The sequence below is a fragment of the Callorhinus ursinus genome, unplaced genomic scaffold (assembly GCF_003265705.2).
Source record: "Callorhinus ursinus isolate GAN/ISIS: 27379988/994484 unplaced genomic scaffold, GSC_fseal_2.0 scaffold58, whole genome shotgun sequence".
NCBI lineage: Eukaryota > Metazoa > Chordata > Mammalia > Carnivora > Otariidae > Callorhinus > Callorhinus ursinus.
In genome coordinates, this window is record NW_027397120.1 from 1305389 (window position 1) to 1324722 (window position 19334).

A 19334-nucleotide genomic window follows, 5' to 3' on the forward strand; every position below is an offset into this window, starting at 1 on the left:
ACATGCCATCGTCACCATGGAGCTCAGTTCTAGAAAACGGGCAGCGCTGAGCTGCTCCATGGTGTCGTGACCCTCACCAGCTCATTCCTTACCACCTTGCCGAAAGGAATGTCCTTTGGGGCCTCCAGGAGAACATGGTCATCTGAAGGGTCCTTGGTTCTTGAGTCTGTTGGCCCATTCTACTGCCCACTTCTCTTGAGACTGAGTCCCCCTCAGCACTGGCCCCAGGCTCTTCAAGGCCATCATGTCTTCCAAGGTCCCGGGAGCTGCCCTGCAGCTTGTTAGACCCCACTTCAGGGGTCTTGCCAGGGAATGAGCTCCCTGGTCATGGGAGGATGCCTCATGCGACCACATAGCCCACACCCGCCCTCCCACAGCCCTCCAGGTGCTCACCCAGGCTGTCCTCCCGCAGCAGGGAGCGCCTTTCTGACCTTAGCGGGTCCCACACTGGCTGTGCTGCTGGTGACCAGGACCATTCAGAGGCCGGGAGGGCAGGTGGAAGCAGATCCGGGGAAGCTGCTCTGTGCCACCTGCAGGAGCCTGGAGAGGTGCTGCTCTCCTCCTGTGGCAGGGGGGCCTCTTGCAGGTTGAAAGGTGCAGGCGCATCGCGGGGCTGGTGTGCCTACCCGTGTCCACTCAGAGCCCCTCCCAGGTTCCGGGGTCCAGCTCCCTCCTTCCCACAGCCTTGGCTTTGGTGCAGGGAGGGGAGGGAGTGAAGCCAGGTGTGGTTTCTGGCCAAGTTTCGTCCTGCAGACACTGTGTCCGTGTCAGCACCCAGCCTGAGGCAGGAGCTTCCAACCTGGGCATCCTTTGGTCACTGGCTAAGGGTCACCCAGGAGATGCAAGGCCCCAGATGTTCTGGCTGCCCGAGCAGTTCCTCCAGCAGCCTGAAAGCAGGTCTCCAAAGAAAGCCCCAGGGGCAGGCCACAGGAGGACAGGTGGGGAGGGAGGCAAGCTCAGGAAGCCCCTGAGGGGATGCGAGGGAGCCTCAGAGCCACACTACACTCATCGGTATGTTTTTCTGACTAATAGGAGAATGACTACCTTCAGGACTGCCTTGACGCCATCCAGCAAGACTTTGTGATTTTTAACAGAGAAAAGTGAGTGAGTGTTGGGGGTGGGCAGCGGTGGGCAGGGAGGAGGTTGAGGCTCTCTGGGCCACACAGGTCATGAGCCCCAGCAGCCATGAGGCATCAGGGGGCCTGGGAAGCGGACGCCCACCCTCTTGGGGCATCAGGGCAGGAGCCCTGGGGGCAGAGGGTGGGAGGCCCCAGCTCAGGCTTGTGCTCCTTGGGAACTTCCAGTTCTAAATGGGGGCCTAACGGCCAGAATCTCCTGGGGAGACCCTCGGTGCTCTGCCCAGACGGGCCGATGACTCGCAGTCCTGCAGAATCACATGAACTGCTACCTTCATGCATTCCATAAACCGTTTCTGAGTGCCAGGGACTCTGGGGCAGGAAGATAAGACAAGCCACAAATTGCTAACACACCTGCTGCAGGGGAGGGAGGAAGCCTAGCACAGTGGGCCCAGGAGAGGAGTGGCAAGGTGAGGCACGGAGGGCTTCCTGGAGGAGGCAGCTGTGAGCTCTGTCCTGCCTCAGTGACCAGGACGATGTGTCGGCACTGGTTTAAGGCACTGGCTTCCATCCTGGAGGTCAGAGGCCTGAGTAAGAACAGACTCAGTCAAGCTCTCTGCAAAGCTTTGTTCCAAAATTGCTGACCCATAGGAATGCACTTAAACTAGGTGTCCTCAGCTTCTGGCTCACCAGCCCCACTGCTCGAGCCCTGAGGCCTCAATGGTCATACAGGGCGCTGCTGGGCTGGGCATTTCTCTCAGCTCCCCATGGCGCCTGCAGGGGCACGAGGTCCAGCCGTGTTCCCGGGGCACCTATTCCGCGAGTCCTCAGACAAGTTGGGGACCAGCCAGAAGCGTCCTGGGGCTGCTGGTGAGGCTGCAGAGCGCCCCTCCTTGTGTTTCCCCACCAGGCTGAAGAAGAGCCAGGACCCCGTGAGCGAGCCCCTGCCCGCCCCCGAGGCCGGGGATGCTGTGGAGGACCAGGAGGGGGCGCGCCCCGCGCTGCCCACGTGCGGCTCCATCTGCCCCTCCCGCCTCACCGAGAGTTAACGCCAGTTGCTTTGGAGACTCGGTCTGCCAGCCGGACAGGACAGGCGGCAGGGAGAGGCCCCGCGTGGACGTTCCCAGCCAAGCAGCCCAGTTCCTCCCAGCACAGACCCGGCCGGTGGCCCCGCTGCACCCTGGCCCTGATTTCCCTGGGACGGGCTGCCTGCCCACTGGCTCTCGGCGGCATAGGGCAACAGGAGGCTGTCAGTGTGGCCGAGGGCTGGGCGCCCCCCTCCCTAGAGGCTCCGTTCCCGGCAATTGTGGCAGGAGGCCCGGGGCCTCTCCTGGTGGCCCCCTGACCCGCTCCCGGCAGCCATAGAGGTCCCAGCACCCCCAGCTGTACATATGGGCGCCAGCCCTGCTGTGGGCAGGCGGACACCGTATGCGGCCTCCCCGCGGCCACTCAGGCTTGTGTGTCCGGGGCGGGGGAGGTGAAGAGTGTTTTTATAGAGATACTTCTGCCGTGTTTCTGTAGATTTCTCACCTCTGAGCATCACGACGTAAGAGCTGCTGGGTGTCCGTGTTGTGTGTGTTGCGTGCCCGCAGCTGTGGGGTGCAGAGGCCTGTCCGTGGGCCGGGCAGCTCCCACAGTCCCATGGCTGCGGTGGGGGTGCCCTGGAGGGGGTGGGGCGGAGGCCAGGCCTGCCGCAGAACCAGAACCAGCACCGCAGGTCCTGTGAGAAGCTGGCTGGACCGGGCGGAGGAGGCAGGCTCCCTGCCCCACTTGCTGAGGGCCAGGCAGTGAGAAACGCAACCCCAAGTGCTCATGTGGGGACTCAGGGCTCCGGTCACCAGCGGGAAACCAGGGTCCAGAGGTGTGCGGCTGCATGATGCCCTGCGGGGTGGCGGGGGGGAACCAACCCCCAGAGGAGGTTCTAGGTGGAGAGCTGGTGATGTTGGAGATTGGAGCAGGGAAAGAGGTTTAGGGTTTTGCAAAAATATGTAAATCTTGGGCGCCTAGGTGGCTCAATTGGTTAAGCGTCCAACTCTTGATGTCAGCTCAGATCTTGAGTTCAAGCCTGTTTCGTGCCTTGGCGGCAAGGATGTGGGTGTGGCCTGGCTCCGTGATCATCTGTCTCACCAGGACCTGGACACGGGCCCCAGCGGAGCCCCAGAAACCTGGCTGTGATGTCACACTGACCCAACAGATCTGGGCCAGCAGGAACATGGGGACCACCAGGTTGGACCTTCTCCAGGGGCTGCCCTGGACCATGGCAGCTTCACCAGAAGCCTGGATTCAAGGGTGGAGCTGTTCATGTCCCCCCAGAGGTCACAGCTGGTCACCACTGGGAATGGACGTCGGCACAGGTGCTGGAGTGCCTGGCAGTGCGAGGTGTGGGGGACCATCCCTGACCTGTCCAGCTCTTCTGCCCAGTGACCATGCACACCCTGCTCCCAGGACGAAGACACCCTCCGGGAACATCCTATGAAGCAGGAGAGGCCAGCCCAGCCCAGCAGCTCCTCCTCCTGGGTCAGAACCCTGGTGGGGGGGCGGGGGGCGGGCACAGACCTCAGGCCAGGGCCACACTCCTGGCCCATCTGGTCGGAATGTGGGTGCAGGTCCTCCAGCCCTACCCTCTCCCTTGGAGCGCCTGGCCGTGGGTCATGCCAGCATCCCTCTGTCTGGCTGCATCTGGCCAGCAGGCCTGGATTCGGGCACGGTTCCCAGGCCCCCTTCCTTGAAATGAAGCACCAGCCCTGCCCCTTCCCTGCCCAGAGGCGGAGCAGAGCTGTCCCCAGGGGTGGCCAGCTGTGCAGCCAGCAGGAATGTCCCCGAGGGTCCTGCGCATAAGCCACTGGTGGGAAGATGAAGTCAGGGCCACACACCAGCAGCTTCTCACCCGAACGCCTTTAATTGACCCGATTCCCTGGGGGCCTGGGGCGTAGGCCGCCATTGGGGCTGCAGGGGGGCATGCAGGTTGCCGGCTATAGTTGTCCCAACGCACAAAACCGCTGCTCTAACCAACTACTGCAATGCACACTTAGTAAAAGGACAGCATCTCAGCTAAAGGATCCTAAGACTCCCCTGGAGACAGGCAACTATGTGGGCCAAGTTTGGTCCTTGGCAACGTGTACAAACAAGGCCACCCTTCGCCAAGTTCCCGATGGGTCCCTGAAGCCTCGTGGGTGCTCCCCCCACACCAAGTAGACGGGGAGAGGAGCCGGCGGGAGGCCCGGGGCTTTGCGGGGCGGTGATCCACAACGGGGAGAAGGGAGCAAAGGCCCAGAACCTGCAGCCTGGCCCGCTGCCCGTGCATGTATGAGGCCCCGGGCGGCAGCCCTGCCTTCGTGCGGCACCTGGCCGTCCTTCAGGACCACCACCTCCAGCCTCCTCAACCTGGCAGTGAAACCCCCCTCTCCTTGCACGGGCTCCTCCCACAAGACCTGGGACCCCAAAAGGGGAGTTTCGGGGGGGGAAGGTGAGGCTAAGCACCTTTCAGGTAAGTTCAGCAAAGGGAGAGCTAAGTGAGGTGAGCGGCCGCCACCAGCCGCTGCCCTGTGGGAGAGCACCAACCCGCTGGGCCCCAAGGGGTTGTCTAGGACAGCGACGTGATGTTGGAACGTCCGCCGGGGGGGGCCATGATCTTCTGAGCCGTGCGTCGGGCAACGTGGTCGTCAGCCTGAGACCCTGCGGAGAAGGCGGGGGTGAGGGCGGGGCGCGGGTGCACTGGCTGCAGCTGTGACCACGGCGGGGGCCACTGCATCCCCAAGCACCCACACCGTGGACAGCCCGGCGCAGGGAGGAGGCGACCCAGCTGATGCTCCCACGTTGAGGCCGGGGTGCCCAGGAAGTGCGGCGGGGGCCAGGCCTGCTCATCCCGCCTGTGGGTCTCAGCCCCGTGGCCGGAGAAGGCTGCCCCTAGCTTTTAAGACGTCCCTGGCTTTCTAGGGGGACCTGCCCAGGCCCTGTGTGTCCAGGAGGTGAGCAGGGACTGTCACCCAAGAGGGTGGTCAGGCCAGGACATCAGGGGCAGGAAGAGGGAGGGTCTGGCTCTGGTTTGCAGGGAGGACCTGGGGCCCAGGGCCTCTGCAGGAACCCGCCACACAGCGTGCCAGGACCCTGACCACAGGCCCAAGCAGTGGCCGGCACACCGGGCCACCTGAGCCCTCCAAAGCATCCTCATATGTCCCCATGGGCTCACCAACCCCTGCCTTATGTGCCTCACATGCAACTCTGAGGCTGGAGGGGCTGGACCCCACGTGGCACTCGGGTCCCACAGAGGCATCCCATGCTCACCCCTGGGCTGAGTGACAGCCCTCTCCTCAGCATGGCTGGTGCAAGGTGGGGGGTCACTGCGGCCCCTCTGGGGCAGACGCCAGGGCAGGGCGGGATTTCCCCATGGGTCCACACCCCGGGCCTGGGCCCCAGCAGGGCGGGCGGAAGCATGTTCTGCCCCTAGTCCCCACCTTGCCCAGTCTGCGGGTGGTTGTGGATGGAGTCTGAAGCCTTGCTGAGCTCGCCCACCAAAAAGCTGAGCCCTGGTACCTGTGACCCCAGGGGTCCTCCTGCCCCTGAGGATGCCCCAGCAGAGCCCCACCCCCCTGGCCCTGCTCCACTCACCAGACAGGCTGAACCCCGACCGGTGCAGGTTGCGCACGGGTGGGACCGAGATCTTCCCTGGGCAGGACGCACGGGCCTGGGCACTGCCCCCCGGCTTGGCAGGCACCATCACCTCATGCACGGGCCCATCGTAGAGGCCTCGGGGCACGCCGTGGATCTCCGCCAGCTGCAGGGCCGAGGGGCCTGGGCGTGAGGGGGGCTGAGCCTGCTCCACTCCATGGGCCCCCCTCGGTCGGGCTCCAGAACCCAGTACTCCCTGCGTCCGCCTGCACACTTGCATGCACACGTCTCCATGCTCACACACGTGCACACAGCTCCTGCCCCCGAGGCTGGGTGGCAGTGCCCTAGGCTGGAGGACACCACTCAGACGGGCAGCCCTGAGCAGGTGGCCTCTTCCGGGAATGGAAAACCAGCCCCGACAGCCCCTGCCTCCTCAGGACCCATGGTTCTGTAGCCCCAGAAGAGCCCCCACTCCAGCCCCGAGGAGGCCCTGGGTCTCCCTGAAAATGGCCCCAAGGCCAGAGACCTTTCCCAGCAGCCACCACAATAGACAAAGGGGCCATGGATCGAAGCAAAACCGCCCTGTATGCTTGTGTTTCCTGTGGGCACCTCCCTTGGGATTCGTGTCTAGACTCATGACGGTGGCCAGCCCTTGGGGGGTCACCACGGGGTGGCGGCTCGCACCACCGAGCAGCAAGTGTGGGGCTTCAGTCCCAAGGATTTGGGTCTGAGTCCACACTCCCCCAATCACCCTGGGTGAGGGCCTGGGAGCCTTCCACCTCTCCATTCGTCGGTGGTATGTGGTGCCCCAGGCCCCCCACCCCACCGAGCTGGAGGGCTGGGGATGCCTGGCCCTCTGGCCTGGACTCTACAGCTCGGCCGGTGGGGCCGCCCTCTCAAGGTCCCTCCGGGGGGAGCAGCTGTGAGGCCCTCACAACCTGAGACCCCCATGTCTTTGCGAGTTAGACCCCTGACCTGACCCTCCTTGCTCCAGATTCGGACAACATCCTTCTACAAAACTGGGTAAAGCAGACCTGTGTGTACCGTGCGTGTGTATGTGTGCGTGCGTGAGTCCCCAACACGTGCTGTGCATGTGTGTGTGCATGAGCCACTAATACGTGCCTTGGGGGGGCTAGGCAGACAGACGCCTGGGGCACCCGACAGATGCTGTGGGTAGCTCAGCAGAGGGAAAAGTACTCACAGCTTCTCAGCTCATGAAAGCTGTTGCGGAAACTGCGTGTCCCTGCGTATTTATTCACGTGCACGTCCGTGCATGGGGATGCACACGAGGAGCCCGGGCTGCCTCTACTGCAGTCTGTAGTTCTCCTGGGGCGGTGGCCCCTACTGATGTTTGTAACAAAGCCACCACTAAGAGCCCACCCGCCGCGCGGGCCCTGCTCCCCCCAACGCCCAGCGGGCAGGGCCAACCCTGATGAGCCCCGCAGCCTCACAGCACTCCACGCCTCCCGTGCCGAGCTCAGGCCTTACCCGGTTGCGCGCCTTTATCCGCTTGTAGACGAAGTCGGGGAACGTCTTCCGGGGGATGAAGCGGCCAGCCCCGGGGGTGACGAACAGGTTCCCGTCCTCCAGCACAACCCTGCCCTGACTTATGACCACCGTGGGGGCTCCTCGGCACTCAAGGCCTTCAAAAATGTTGTACTCCACATTCTGGGGAGACAGGGGGAGGGTCTGGCACCCAGCACTGTGGTCCCGGTGCCCCTCAGCGCACTGCGGGCCGACCAGCATCCTCGGAGGCCGGTACGCCCGCTTTAGGACCTCTGACAAGAACCGGTCACCTCGGCAGGGCCGGAGTTCAGAAGGAACTGGGGAGGAGGGGCAGGTGCAGGGTGCTCATCCTGAGGGCTGCCTGGCCCGGCCCTGACCTGGACCCTGACCTGGACCTGCACCCGGACCCTGACCTGGACCCAGACCCTGACGCTGACCCGGACCCAGACCCTGACCCGGACCCAGACCCTGACCCGGACCCAGACCCTGACCCGGACCCTGACCTAGGGACCAGGCTTCTCTTACCAGGTTGTGGCTCTTGGCAGAGACAATTTTTGTGGCCTTGGGGTTCCAAATAACCAGGTCAGCATCGGAGCCCACAGCCACTCGCCCCTTCCTTGGGTACACGTTGAAGATTTTGGCTGCGTTTGTACTGGTCACAGCCACATACTCGTTCTCATCCATCTTCCCTGAGGCCTGGGAAGCAAACAGCCAAGCTGGGGCGGGGGTCGGGGGGCGGGGGGGCCAGGCTCCAGGCTTGTGTGTGGACAGGGGCCCCCATCCCCGGCAGTGAGCGGCGTCAGGATTGTGCGCCCAGGGCGCCACTGCCTGCGAACTCACAGGTCCCTCTCAGGCTGCACACGAACACAGTGCTCACTGTGTGAGTCAATGTGAGGTTTTGACGATGTCTGTGTCCCCTGAAGGGCCAGACAGCCCCTCCCCACCAGGTGGCCGGGTGGCCTGGGGAAGCAGGGTGGTGAAAGAGGCCTGGGGTCAGTGTTGGAGTTTGGGGGTGCAGGCAGTCTGAGGAAATCTCAGGCATTTTGGGGAGACTAGCAGCGCAGAGTGTAATTCCATAGGAGACAGGGACCCCACTCTCCCAGATGCTTTCTGCGGGTGACATGAATCTGGGGGAGGGCCTGGCTGCCTCACAGCGCTGGGGGCCTCCTCCAGGGGGACAAGAACCGCTTGTCCGGGGAGTCCTGGATGGCAGGGCTGGGGGCGGCAACACCCCGGGGAGCCCACACTCCCTGCACATGGAGTGCTGAGTGGTCAGTGGCCTCCCTTCCTGACAACCTGAGTGGAGCATGGCCCGCGGCCCCCACTCTACTCACCACACACTTCTCCCAGACCACAGACATGCGCTCCTCGATGCCGTTCGTGCCCTCGGGGATGAGTGTGAAGTTGTCTTTGCCGACGGCCTTCTGGGCAGTGGTGAAGGTGCAGTGGGCGCTGCCGGTCACCTGGAGGTCCCCACTGGGAAAAGTCGGGGTCAGGGGAGCCCAAGGTGGCCTGATTTTCCTGAGCCAGCAAAGGCTGCTGTCGGCTCTGTCCCCCTCCCTGGCCAGCACAGCCCACAGGTGCTGGAGGGTGCCCGGGAGAGCTGGGCAGAGCTGCTGCCCCTGTGTAGGGCACAGGAGGGCCAGGGCAGACCAGTGTGGGGCCTCGGCCCAGGAGGTCCTGGCCCAGTGTTTGTGCAGAAGCCAGAGCTGTCAGCAGATTGAAGCCACAGGGGGCGGGAGGGGAGGTGCGCGGGGGGTGTGTGTGGAGCTGGCGGGCCGCACCGGGGCCACCCTGGAGCAGGCCCCTCCCTACCTGGACAACAGGGAGGTGAGGTGGTCTGCAGTGCTGGGGTCCGGGTTGATGGGGGGCGATGTGACAAAGGCCGCGGCCTTTGCCCAGTTCTTGCTCCAATAGTGCGAGCCATTGGTCCCCAGACTGGCAGTGATGGGCTCCCCGAACACGACCACCCCTGCAGTGAGAGACCCGTGAGAGGCACCGCAGCCGGCCTGCATGCCCCCCAGGGCCCGGGTGGGGTGGGGAGCCCGGCGCTATGCTGGTGATACCCCCCAACTGTCCCGCAGTTTCCCGACATGGATGGCTTCCCCCGCGGGGGGCCTCTCCAAACCCACTCCCCCACCCCGCCTGCTGGGGAAGCAGCCAGGCGACGGCTGCAGCCAGACATGATCAGCTGGGCCTGCCCCTGCCTGTCCCTGCGGACCCCCGTTCTTCTCTGTACCCCTGTCTCCTCCAGGTGCGAGGTGCTCTATGGGCAGACCCTGACCCGGCGAACAGTGAAGTGGGGCTCCCAGGGGCGCCACGTTCCATCACACACAGAATCAGGGGCTCCGCGTCACCCACACACATGCCACTGCACACAGACACAGCACACGTGTGCCCAGTTCTGTCGCTTCCGGGCAAACGGGGCCAACAGGCGTCTCTCCAACAGGAGACGGGGCCCCACCTGTAGAGGGACTGCCCCCACCGACGGGCTACAGCCCCGAGACCCCCCCCCCGCACCAGGCCAGGCAGGGCAGCCCCTGCTTCTCGGGTCTGTCTGCTCTGAGCCTCAGGGTAGCCAGCTGAGCGCCCGGCCCTGAGACGTGACCCCGACCCCCAGAGAGCTCCCCCTACAAGTGTGTGGGGGCCAGGGTCTGGTACTCACCCCTGCGCTTGGCTTGGGCAACCACGTCGGCCGCACCCTTGCTCATCACTTTGGTGACGTACAGGGGGCAGTTGGCCTGCTTGGCGACAGTGACAGCGCGGTACACAGCCTCGGCCTCCACCTGGGGACGGGGGTGCTCAGACCGGGCCAGGGCCCTGGGGCCTCCTCCTGACCATCACCCACGGATCCTGGGCCCAGAGAGGGCACCATGCATGACTGAGGACCCCACCTGTGGCTCAGTGCCCAGGATCTGGGTTGACCCAAGTAGTACCCAGAGCCCGTCCTCACCGCCTTCTTGGTCTTTGGTAACGGCCTTGGGCCACCAGTGGTCACGGGGGGACATGAGCCCAGTGGGGGGAGGGCCCGTTGATTCACCCCTCCCAGAGGGGAACAAGCGCATCACAGCCCTGCCCCGCCATGGGGTCAGGGTCTGCCCCTGTGCAGAGGCAGTCTGGGGTGCAGTCCGGGCTGGGGTGGCTCTCAGCAGGCAAACTCCTACCTCCTCGGGGCGGCTGAGCACGTGGCCCTCAGGGCCAGTGATGCCAAGGTCCAGCAACCGCTTCTGCTCCTAAATAAACCAACAGGACAACACACTCCAGCCCAGGTGCAGCCAGAGCCCTGCAGAGCCCCAGTCTGGGTGTGATGCCCAGGAGACCCCACCCCTGAGATGAGCCCTGGCCCCCACATCTCACATGAGCTCCGCCCCCCAAGATGAGCCCTACCCCAAACTCTCACGTGAGTTCTGCTCCTGAGATGAGCCCTGCCCTCCACATCTCATGTGAGCCCTGATCCCCAATCTCTCATGTTAGCCTTGACCCGGAGATTAGCCCTGCCCCCTGACTCTCACATGAGCCCTGCACCCTTAAACTGAGCTCTGGGCCCCCAGGCCCCCCAGAATCACCAACTGCAGAGAACTCAGAATGGAGGAGGAGAGTGGGTCTGGAGAAGAGTGACCCCAGATCCCTAAATTACAGATGAGGTACAGGGCTTGGTGAGGGCACCCTGCCTGCCATACTGGGTTCCGCCAGTGAGGACACACCCAGGGGTGTGCTGGGGGCTCTGCAGTTGGGGTGGACAGACTGCATCTTCCCCAAGCTTGCCCTTGAAGATCTGTACCTCAGTGGCCTCTTGCATAAACAAAGATGTGGACGCCAAGCTTCACCGTGAAGAACGCGGGAGAAGCAAAATGCCATGGACCCAATAACCAGACTCCCCAGCATTGGTGGGGTGTCTCCCAGGCACGTTCTGCCCACCCACCCGTGTACTGAGCTGGACCCGCAACATTCTCCTAACCATGCCGCCAGGCCTGGCCTTGGACCAGAGAGGCACGTGCAGCACTCAATGCCCTCATGGGGGGGAGGGGGACAAGTTACCTGGGAACCCCATGTGCCCCTCCCCAGGTGTCACCACCTTTGAGCTTGGGATGGGGCTGAGCCCGACCGGCCAAGAAGCTTCTCTGTGGGTCTGGAATGCCAGGGAGGTGTGCTGCTGCGTGTGGCCCTGTGAGGAGCCCCCAAACCTCCCAGGTACCCCGCAGCCCCTGCACCTGGGGGCGCCTACCCCACAGCCCAGGGCCCAAAGGGCAGGCATGTGACCAGCACCTGTGCTCAGTGGTCAGAAGGAACACAGGTCCAGCTTGGGGGGGGGGCCTCAATCCACAGGGGCAGAAGGCACTGGGAAGCCCCATCTCAGCCCCCCAAAAGCAACATTTTGGTTCTGGGGAACTTCTCCTAAGTGTGCTGATCATGGAAAAATCGGCTATGGCCAAAAGCCCCCAAGGCTCCCCCAACTCCCTGCTTGCTTGACCTCTGATTTTGGGCAACCTACTCACCAGAATATGTTCACTATTCCCCGCCCCCTGGGGTTTATGGGATGAAGTGCTCACATCTGAGTGTCTAGGAGCCACCCCTGCCCCTCACCGACACCCGCCCAGCCTGCAGGCCGCCCGCCTGGCACCTCCTCCACGATGTCCCCGTTCTCTGCATGCACTTGCGCCAGGGCACCCAGGTCCCGGATGATGCTGAAGATCTCGTACATCTGGGAAGAGAGCACACAAGGTGTGTGGGGCTGCATCCATCCTGCCGGCAGCCTGAAGCACCTGCTGTGCCCTCCTCTCAACACCTGCCCTCACCTGGCCGTCTGTGCACTGGCACCTGTCCTTGTACGCCATGAAGACCAGGAAGGAGTTCACACCTGGAGGAGAGGCAAAGAGGAGTCGGATGCTCGGCTGTTGTCGGTCAGATACCCAGGAGCCTCGACTGCTCCCGGATCTCCTCCCATGGGTGCCCGGTCCTAACTAACACATCAACTCCGCTATGAAACTCTAATGCGGTTTCAGCTTCAGGACTTTTGACTGAAAGAAATTAAGCCTTGTTTATCGACTGGCTTGTTGCAGCACAGGCAGCATAGAGAACTGGGGGTTTGAAAGCATTCTGCTCCTAAAACGACCTTCAAGGTCTAAGATGTGCAGCCCTTGTCCTTCACCCGGGGCAGGAGACAAGGGGACTGGGGCAGCTAAGGACAATTACAGGACGCATCTCTCAGATGCAGAGGTGGATGACCTCATCTGGATCCTCTGGAAGTAGAACAGACCTTCAGTATGTCCAACTTCTCCCCAACTCCCAACCACGCCCCCTACCCCGGGGTTAGACGGATGCAGAGTCCAGCCTGGCCAGGGGCCCCAGGGAAGCTCCCCTTCAAGCTAGGGAAGCCCAGGCCCCCAGGCCAGCCTTAGGAGATGCCCTTACCTTTGTCCTTGACTAGGGCCTCCAACTCCTCCCGGATGCTCTCATGCCAACGAGGGATGTCCACGTGCAGGGAGTAGTCACAGCAGGCCCCGCTGTCTGCACGCTCCCGCCACTGCTCGTAGGCCGCCAGGAGGCTCACGCCCGTGTCAGGGAACACATGGTCCACTGTGGGGGGTAGTGCAGTCAGCTGAGCCCCCACTCTGGTCACTGGGAACCACCCTGGCCTCCAGGGGAGATGGGTTTCATGTTCCCGAGAGACCAGAAAGTGCATCGGGGGAGCAGTGGAGAGGCCACGGGTCCCTTACGCAGGGCTGGTGCCACCATGAACCTGCCCATCGGCCCCACATCCCCCAGCCTTTCTCTGAGCAGAGAGAGAGGGGCCAGATTCGAGCCCCCCCCCAGTCCCTGATGGACACATTCACCCCAAGGAGCACCGGTGGCAGTTAAGGTGTCTTAACCTCCCACACAGGTGTCTACCGGAGTGAGGCGCACCCGGAGGGCTCGAGGAGGGCAGGGTGGGGCAGCGCAGGTGATGGCGCCGTCCATGGTGCTGAACCTGGCCAGCCTGCGCGGAGCAGCGGGGTGGGGTTAGTTTCCAGGGCTGGTCTCCCTTGCTTGCGCCTCACGGACTACACACACCTCCAACAGTGCCCCCCACCCCTGGGGAGACCAGGAGTGCATGTCCGCTGTGCTGTCACTCCCCTCACCCAGCCTCAGGTCCGAGGTCCAAACACTGCTCACGGCCTCTCCTGGGCGCAGGGAAAGAGCTCAGAGGAGGGGTGGCCAACAAGAAGGCACACCCACCCAAAGGTTACTGGCCCACGCTGTGCCTTCCTCCAGTGCAACCCTCATGGAGGCCCCTCTGCTTCCCACTGCTCAGATCTCATGCCCAGGGCCCCGTAGGAGTGTGTGCCACCCCACCCTGCGGTCCCTCTGCAGCTCCAGCCTGGGGCTGGCAGGCTGAGGAAGACACATGGCTCGACAGAGGCCAGTCTTGTACCTGCAGCAACTGCCCATCCTCATGGGGACACCTCACGGCTTGTCTGATGCCTCGGCATGGGCACGAGCAGGTGACAAGCATGAGGGTGTCCTGGCCAGACTTGGCCACCAGTGACGAACATGAGCTGTGGCCAAAAATGGCCACTCTCCTTAGTCAAACTAAAAAATGGATCATTGTTGGCTTTTTTTTTTTTTTTTTTGCCTGGTGGTTGAGTAATGGTTAAATACCACTTGCGAAGTAGCCCAGAGTCTGGTGGCAGCAGGGACAGAAGGCACTGTGCGCCAGCCACAGCGGAGCAACTCGTGTGCACAGCCCACCCTCACAGCCTTCTAGGGAGGGTCTTCCTCCTTCTCCTCCTCAGGTTAGCAGAGTGTGACTTCTAAAAGTTAGCTGAGTTACCTGCAGCCAAACAGTGAGAACACGGTGCAGCCAGCGTTCAACGAGATGTGAGAGGCCAGGGGTTAACCAGAGCAGAGATGCCTGTACTCACACTGCGGAGCTGATGGCGTTCAAGGCCACCAGAGGAGGGGCTGGGTCTCGTCCTGGCTCTGACCTTACCACCGTCAAGTCCACCACAGGCAAGCCAATGCACCTCGCAAGCTGTTACGTGGGGCTTGTCTGCCGAGCTCGCATGGCATACGAGCTGCTGCCCAGCACAGAGCGAGCACTAAACAAAGGGCGAGCATCTCTGCCATTCTTTTCCTAAAAACACAGCTTCCTTCTTGACACGGCAGGGACTTCGTGCAAACCAAGCTTCAGAGGCGCAGGGCTCAGGAGCAAATGTATCTGTTTCAGACAACACGACCCCCTCCGTGTGCACAAGGCATTTCAGTTTTGAAAATCTAGTCCCTGGCCAGCTGCCAGCTTCCCAGGAAATAATAAATTCCTGGGCATACATCCATTTGCTCCCGTGGAAACCCCAGCAGCATTCCAGAGCTGGCCAAGGCAAGATGACTCACAATGTGAATAGGGAAAAAAAAAGAGTATGCAAGGATTTCCTAGATTGAAAGGTAATAAAGGGAAACAGACCCCTAAAAATGCCCCATTGTAAGGCTCTTCCCCCAACACATAAGCTTGGCCAGTAGAGCAAGGCGTGGGATGGGTGCCCCGCACACCGGGAGACACTCACAGATCATGGTGGTCCCTCCCGCTAGGGCGGCCTTGGTCCCCTGGCAGAAGTCGTCTGCAGGGGTCATGCCCAGGACGGGCATCTGCAGCCTGGTGTGGACGTCAACACCGCCTGGCAGGACCAGCAGGCCATGCGCATCGATGGTTTTGATGCCCCCAGGGACAATGAGGTTTTCTCCAATTTGTCTGAAAGCAACACAGATTTCACTGGTTATTAAGAGCCTGGATCAGAACACAAACGGTGAGGCAGGGAAGCATCTGTTTGGGCCGCTGGAGGAAAAGGGCAGCACGGTCAAGACTTTGTCAGCCAGGCCCCTGGAGACTGTGAGAGAGCACGACACCCTGCCAGGGGCTCGAGACGGTCACACAGAGGATCGGACCTGGGTCCACCTGACTGCTCTTGTCAGGCCAACGTTGGCCTTCCACGTGCTGTTCTACTGACTGGTGGCTGGAGCGTGAGCAGACACGAGCAGAGAAGCTAACAGGTGCGGTCAGTAAGTATTTATTGAGCACCTGCTGTGAGCCCCGAATCGTCCTAAAGCTGTGATAACACAAATGAATGTCCTGCTTCCCAAGACCTTGCCACTAACTGGTGAGATCTCTCATGACTCAAGGCCTGGGCTTGAGCTGGGTTTTGGAAAAGGAAAAAAAAAGAAAGAAAGATAGGTGGAATTCACCCAAAAGTAAACTTGTGGATAATCTGTGATCAGTGTGTACACATGTGCTCTGTGAAGATATCCGAGGCAGAAACTCACTTTATCAAACCATCTTCCACATACAGATCAGCATAGAAGGACTGGTCATCATTGACGATCTTCCCACCTTTGATCAAAAGGCGGTCGCTCTATTGGAAACAAACGGAAGATGGGTAAGTTTTCCCCCAACCCAGTTCCTCAGCATCATCCCTGTAACTGCTTACCCTGGGATTATGCCTGAACCCCCCGGTCACGATGCGTATACACAGAGGTGGACACAGAAGCCTGCGCTGTCTTCCACCCCCCAAGGATGGAGCAGAGGTGCCTGGCGGGAGCGCAGCTCGATGGCGGCTCCCACAGGCCCCGAGCAGGTCCCACACCCGCAGGGCAGGTAGGGCCCATGGTGTGGCCTTGCCAAAGGCACAGCGCCCCGCGGGGGGCCAATGTGGGTGAAGGCGGAGCAACGATATGCCTTACATTTAAATAGTTATCACCTAATTCACAGAGCTCAGGCTGAGATCAGAGGGGGACAAAGTTCCAGCCAGGATCCCACCCTGGCCTGGAGGGCCAGCCCCCCTCGTCAGCCCACACAGAGGCAGCTTCTGGACAGCGGGTGGGCTCCGGTTCATACCAGAATGGTGCGGCCTATCGTGGTGCCGGGCGGGGGGTTTGAGCAGTGCCCCAGCAGGCAGGGTCCCTACCCCGGGGGGGAATGCCTCCCAGCGCAGGGAGACAGACAAGGATGAGAAATTGCACAAGGCCATTGCAGACTGTGACAGACCAAGAACACAAAGAGGCTGATGTCACAGCGTGATGGGAGAGGAGGATGGGCTGCTTCAGGGACAGAGAAGGGCCTACTGGAGTGTCTAGCTGGACATGAAGTGGCCAAGGACAGTGTTCCAGGCCAGGGGACAGCCCCTGCAAAGGCCCTGAGGCAGGAACAAGCTTGAGTTGATACCGGACACAAGAGGAAATGGGCCAGAACCTTCTGAGGGGAGGGGAGAGGGGCCAAGAGCCTGGTGCAGGTGGGACATGCTGGGCTTGGGGTGTCAGTGGGCCCCACTGGGGGGGCCTGAAGCAGGGGTTTGACCATGGTCTGGTGGATCACATTGGCTCTGTGTAAAAAGTAGAATGTGCTGTTCGAGAATGGAACCAGGGCCGTAGCCTGCTGCCATCTGAGCCTGCACAGTGAGATGGGGGGCCTCAGGCCAGAACCCTGGGGCCGAGCAGAGATGGGGCCTGGGAGGCTGGGAGTCAGGCAGGCAGGAGCTGCTGATGGAGAGGCTGTGGGGGTGAAGGGCCAGGAAGACATTGGGGTGACCACAGGTCGTGGTGCTGCCTGGAGGTATCCCAGATGGGTGACCAAAGTGCCAGCAAGCAAGGCCAGCTGTTGGTGGGTCACCCCCACAGCACAGAGCTGTGGCACCAGGTGGGGGTTGATCTAGGGCTCGGCAGCCATAAATCACTTCTAGGAACCTCACCAAATGGTGGAGAAGGAGCGGAGAGGGGCAGAAAGTGGAGTCATGCATAGAACATTGCACGGTTGTCAGGGGTGATGGTCTGACCTCAGGGGAGAATTATGGGCAGGGACATGGAAAATGAGCAGAGACGCAGAGTGCCACGCTGTGGGCAGGAACCCAGCTTTGCGGCCGTTTCTCTGTCACTCAGTTTGAGCCTCAGCACTCCCTCTGACCTGTCCAGGCAGGTGGACCTCACAAGGAGGTCTGGCCCCTCGCCTGGGGCTTCCAAGTGTCCACCCAGAGGCCAGGCCGGGGCTCCTCACACACCATCAGCCTGATGCCACGGGAGCCAAGCTGTGCAGTGTGCTTAGCAAGAACCCACGAGATGGCTGCAGTGACACACAGCCCACTACGTGGGAGCCTTACTGCATTATCCTCCGCTCTTGATACCTGTCCACTGTGTGGACCGTGTTCTCAGGATTCTAGTCACTAGAAAAACCACCACCCACCGTCTACACAACAGCTAACAAAATGCCACAGGCCAAAGGCAGCCCCCAGTGGACCGACTCTTTCTCAGATAAACTCAAGGAAACCCAGGAAGGGGAAGGCTTTGGGCAGAAGAGACTTGTGGTCTGCATGTTCCCCACTGTCCCCCAGTTAGGAAGATATGCGTGTCCCCCACTATCCCTCAGTTAGGAAGAGGCCTGTGGCCATTACACTTTTACACTGCTCCGCTTTCAGGCACCTGAGCTCAGACTTTGGAAACTGTCCTGGGTTTGGAACCAAGAGGGAAGTGCAGCTGAGATGCAGTGCTGTGCTCATCAGACCAGGCTGCAAGTTCCCCTAAACCAGATGCCTTGTGTCTGTCCCACCCGCCCCAAACCTGTGCTGGTCGCTTGGCAGGCTTCCCACATCGTCTGGACCCTGCGCCAGTCTGGAGGCAGGAACCCCTCCTGAACGGGAATGAAGGGGTCTTTCTTCCCTGAGCATCTCTCAGGAAGTGAACCCGGCAACCCCACCACCCTCCGGCTGAGGTCAACTCCAGAGTCCGGTCTTAGCCCCGCCGGCGCCCCCTGCCCCCGTCCAGCTGGCGCCCGGGCGCCTCCCTCCCTCCCTCCCTCCCTCCCTCTGCCTGGCTACTGGAAGGGGCGGCTTTGTTTCCCGGCAGCGCGGGATGGACAGTCTGACCTCCCGCACCCGTGCATGTGGTTGTTGGGGGGGAGGGGTCTCTCCTTCCGAGGTCTGGGGCTGCCAGAGTGCCCGCTCAGCCGCGACCAGTGAGCGCTCGCCTCCCCTGGGGTCTCCGAGCCCGGGCTCAGTAGAGGGGTTCGGGCCTCCAGGGGCTCTGGGCTGAGTCGCTTTGTCTCGGACAAAGAGCTCCTAGCACGGCGGACGCGCGGTCCGGAGCTAGCCAGCGGCGCCGCGCGGGGAACAGCATCCGCGCCCCGAGGCCTGGCCGGCGGTGCCAACAAAAGGCCGCGTCCGCCCGCCAACCCCCGGGCAGAGCACCGAGACCAAGTTCGCCCGCCTCGGCGCCCGTCCACCGCGGGGAGGGAGGCACTTCTGCGCTTTGCAGAGCAGGCCTCTCCCGGCCCCGCGTCCTCCCCAGGCGCAGAGGAGGTCCCGGGATGGCGGCATGGCCTGGGACCTGTGCGTCCGGCTCGGGAAAAGGGTCCGGGGAGGCGCTCGCGGAAAACCCGGCCGCCGGCGGCGCGGGAAGAAGCCCGGCGGGAAGCGCCAGCGGCGGGACAGAAGCACGCACCGGGGCTAGACCGGGAGGGCAGAGCGCTAGGAGCGGAGCCGGGACAGTCCACCCGGGGCGGTGGGCAGGGGGCGTGGGGTGAAGGGGGGCCGGGTGCAGGGCTCACCGTGATCCGGGGGATGCTCTTCTTGCCCTGGAAGGACATCCTGCTCCTCCGGCCGGCGCGGTCGCCTCGCTCGGCCCGCGCGGCCTAGCTCAAGCGGAGCTGGGCTGGGGGTCCCGGGCGGAGGCGCGCAGAGCCCGGGCGCGTACGTGGGGGCGCAGAGCGTCCGAGTGCGAGCACGCCAGGCCGCACGGCTCCCGTTCCGAGCCCCGCCCCCGGCCCGCCCCGCCCCCGGCCCGCCACTGCTCCTTTGCATTCAAGCCCCGCCCCAGCCGTGCTCAGGACCCACCCGGGGCGCGGCCCCCGGCCCCTGTGGTGGCCACCGGCCGGGTCTCTGTGCCCCAGGCCCCACGCGGACCCGCGGACGCATGCTGCGTGGGGAGTGGGAGAGGTCTGCGACAGGTCCTGGCCCCTGTGTGTGCGGAGTTTGCATCCCCGGAAGGAGGGCGGAGAGGTCCCGCAGTCCTGCGAGGCCCCTCCCTCGACCCTGCCCCGCGGACCACCGCCAGCTCCCTGGTGACCCGAAGCCCCCAAGGCCGCGGGGACTAAGCCTAGTCGCAAGTCCAGGCCCAGGCGCTGAGGAA

At 62.7% G+C, this 19334-nt stretch overlaps 2 protein-coding genes across 5 annotated transcripts in view; one reads left to right on the forward strand and one right to left on the reverse strand.

The window, feature by feature from the left end:
* Positions 1–2656, forward strand: part of STK32C (serine/threonine kinase 32C) — a 70903-nt gene extending 68247 nt beyond the window's left edge. For all 3 annotated transcript variants that reach the window (XM_025880043.2, XM_073884657.1, XM_073884658.1), the window contains 2 exons: positions 1033–1100; positions 1987–2656. In XM_025880043.2, coding sequence (XP_025735828.1) covers positions 1033–1100; positions 1987–2125 — 207 coding nt within the window. In that variant the 3' untranslated portion in view covers positions 2126–2656. The remainder of the gene's footprint in view (positions 1–1032; positions 1101–1986) is intronic.
* A 1288-nt stretch (positions 2657–3944) lies between these two features.
* Positions 3945–18932, reverse strand: DPYSL4 (dihydropyrimidinase like 4). Of its 2 annotated transcripts, XM_025880064.2 has the most exons (14): positions 18754–18932; positions 15486–15574; positions 14732–14916; positions 12603–12767; positions 11987–12048; positions 11812–11892; positions 10355–10423; positions 9856–9976; positions 9006–9162; positions 8525–8666; positions 7716–7886; positions 7173–7352; positions 5685–5850; positions 3945–4751 (listed from the first exon to the last, which is right to left on the reverse strand). In XM_025880064.2, the coding sequence occupies exons 1-14, from the start codon at positions 18790–18792 to the stop codon at positions 4660–4662; spliced, it is 1719 nt and encodes a 572-aa protein (XP_025735849.1). In that variant the 5' UTR covers positions 18793–18932; the 3' UTR covers positions 3945–4659. The 2 variants fall into 2 exon arrangements, with proteins under 2 accessions (XP_025735849.1, XP_073740754.1); XM_073884653.1 differs by lacking the exon at positions 5685–5850.
* Between the last annotated feature and the right edge of the window lie 402 nt (positions 18933–19334).

Excerpts from the sequence above, each read along its gene's own strand:
- DPYSL4 (XM_025880064.2), bottom strand. The coding sequence starts at position 18,792 with ATGTCCTTCCAGGGCAAGAAGAGCATCCCCCGGATCACG. Across the intron at positions 12,768-14,731 it reads GGGAGGGACCACCATGATCT|TGGACCATGTGTTCCCTGAC; the intron begins GTGAGTGTCTCC and ends TACCCCCCACAG. Across the intron at positions 7,353-7,715 it reads CTGCCAAGAGCCACAACCTG|AATGTGGAGTACAACATTTT; the intron begins GTAAGAGAAGCC and ends CTGTCTCCCCAG.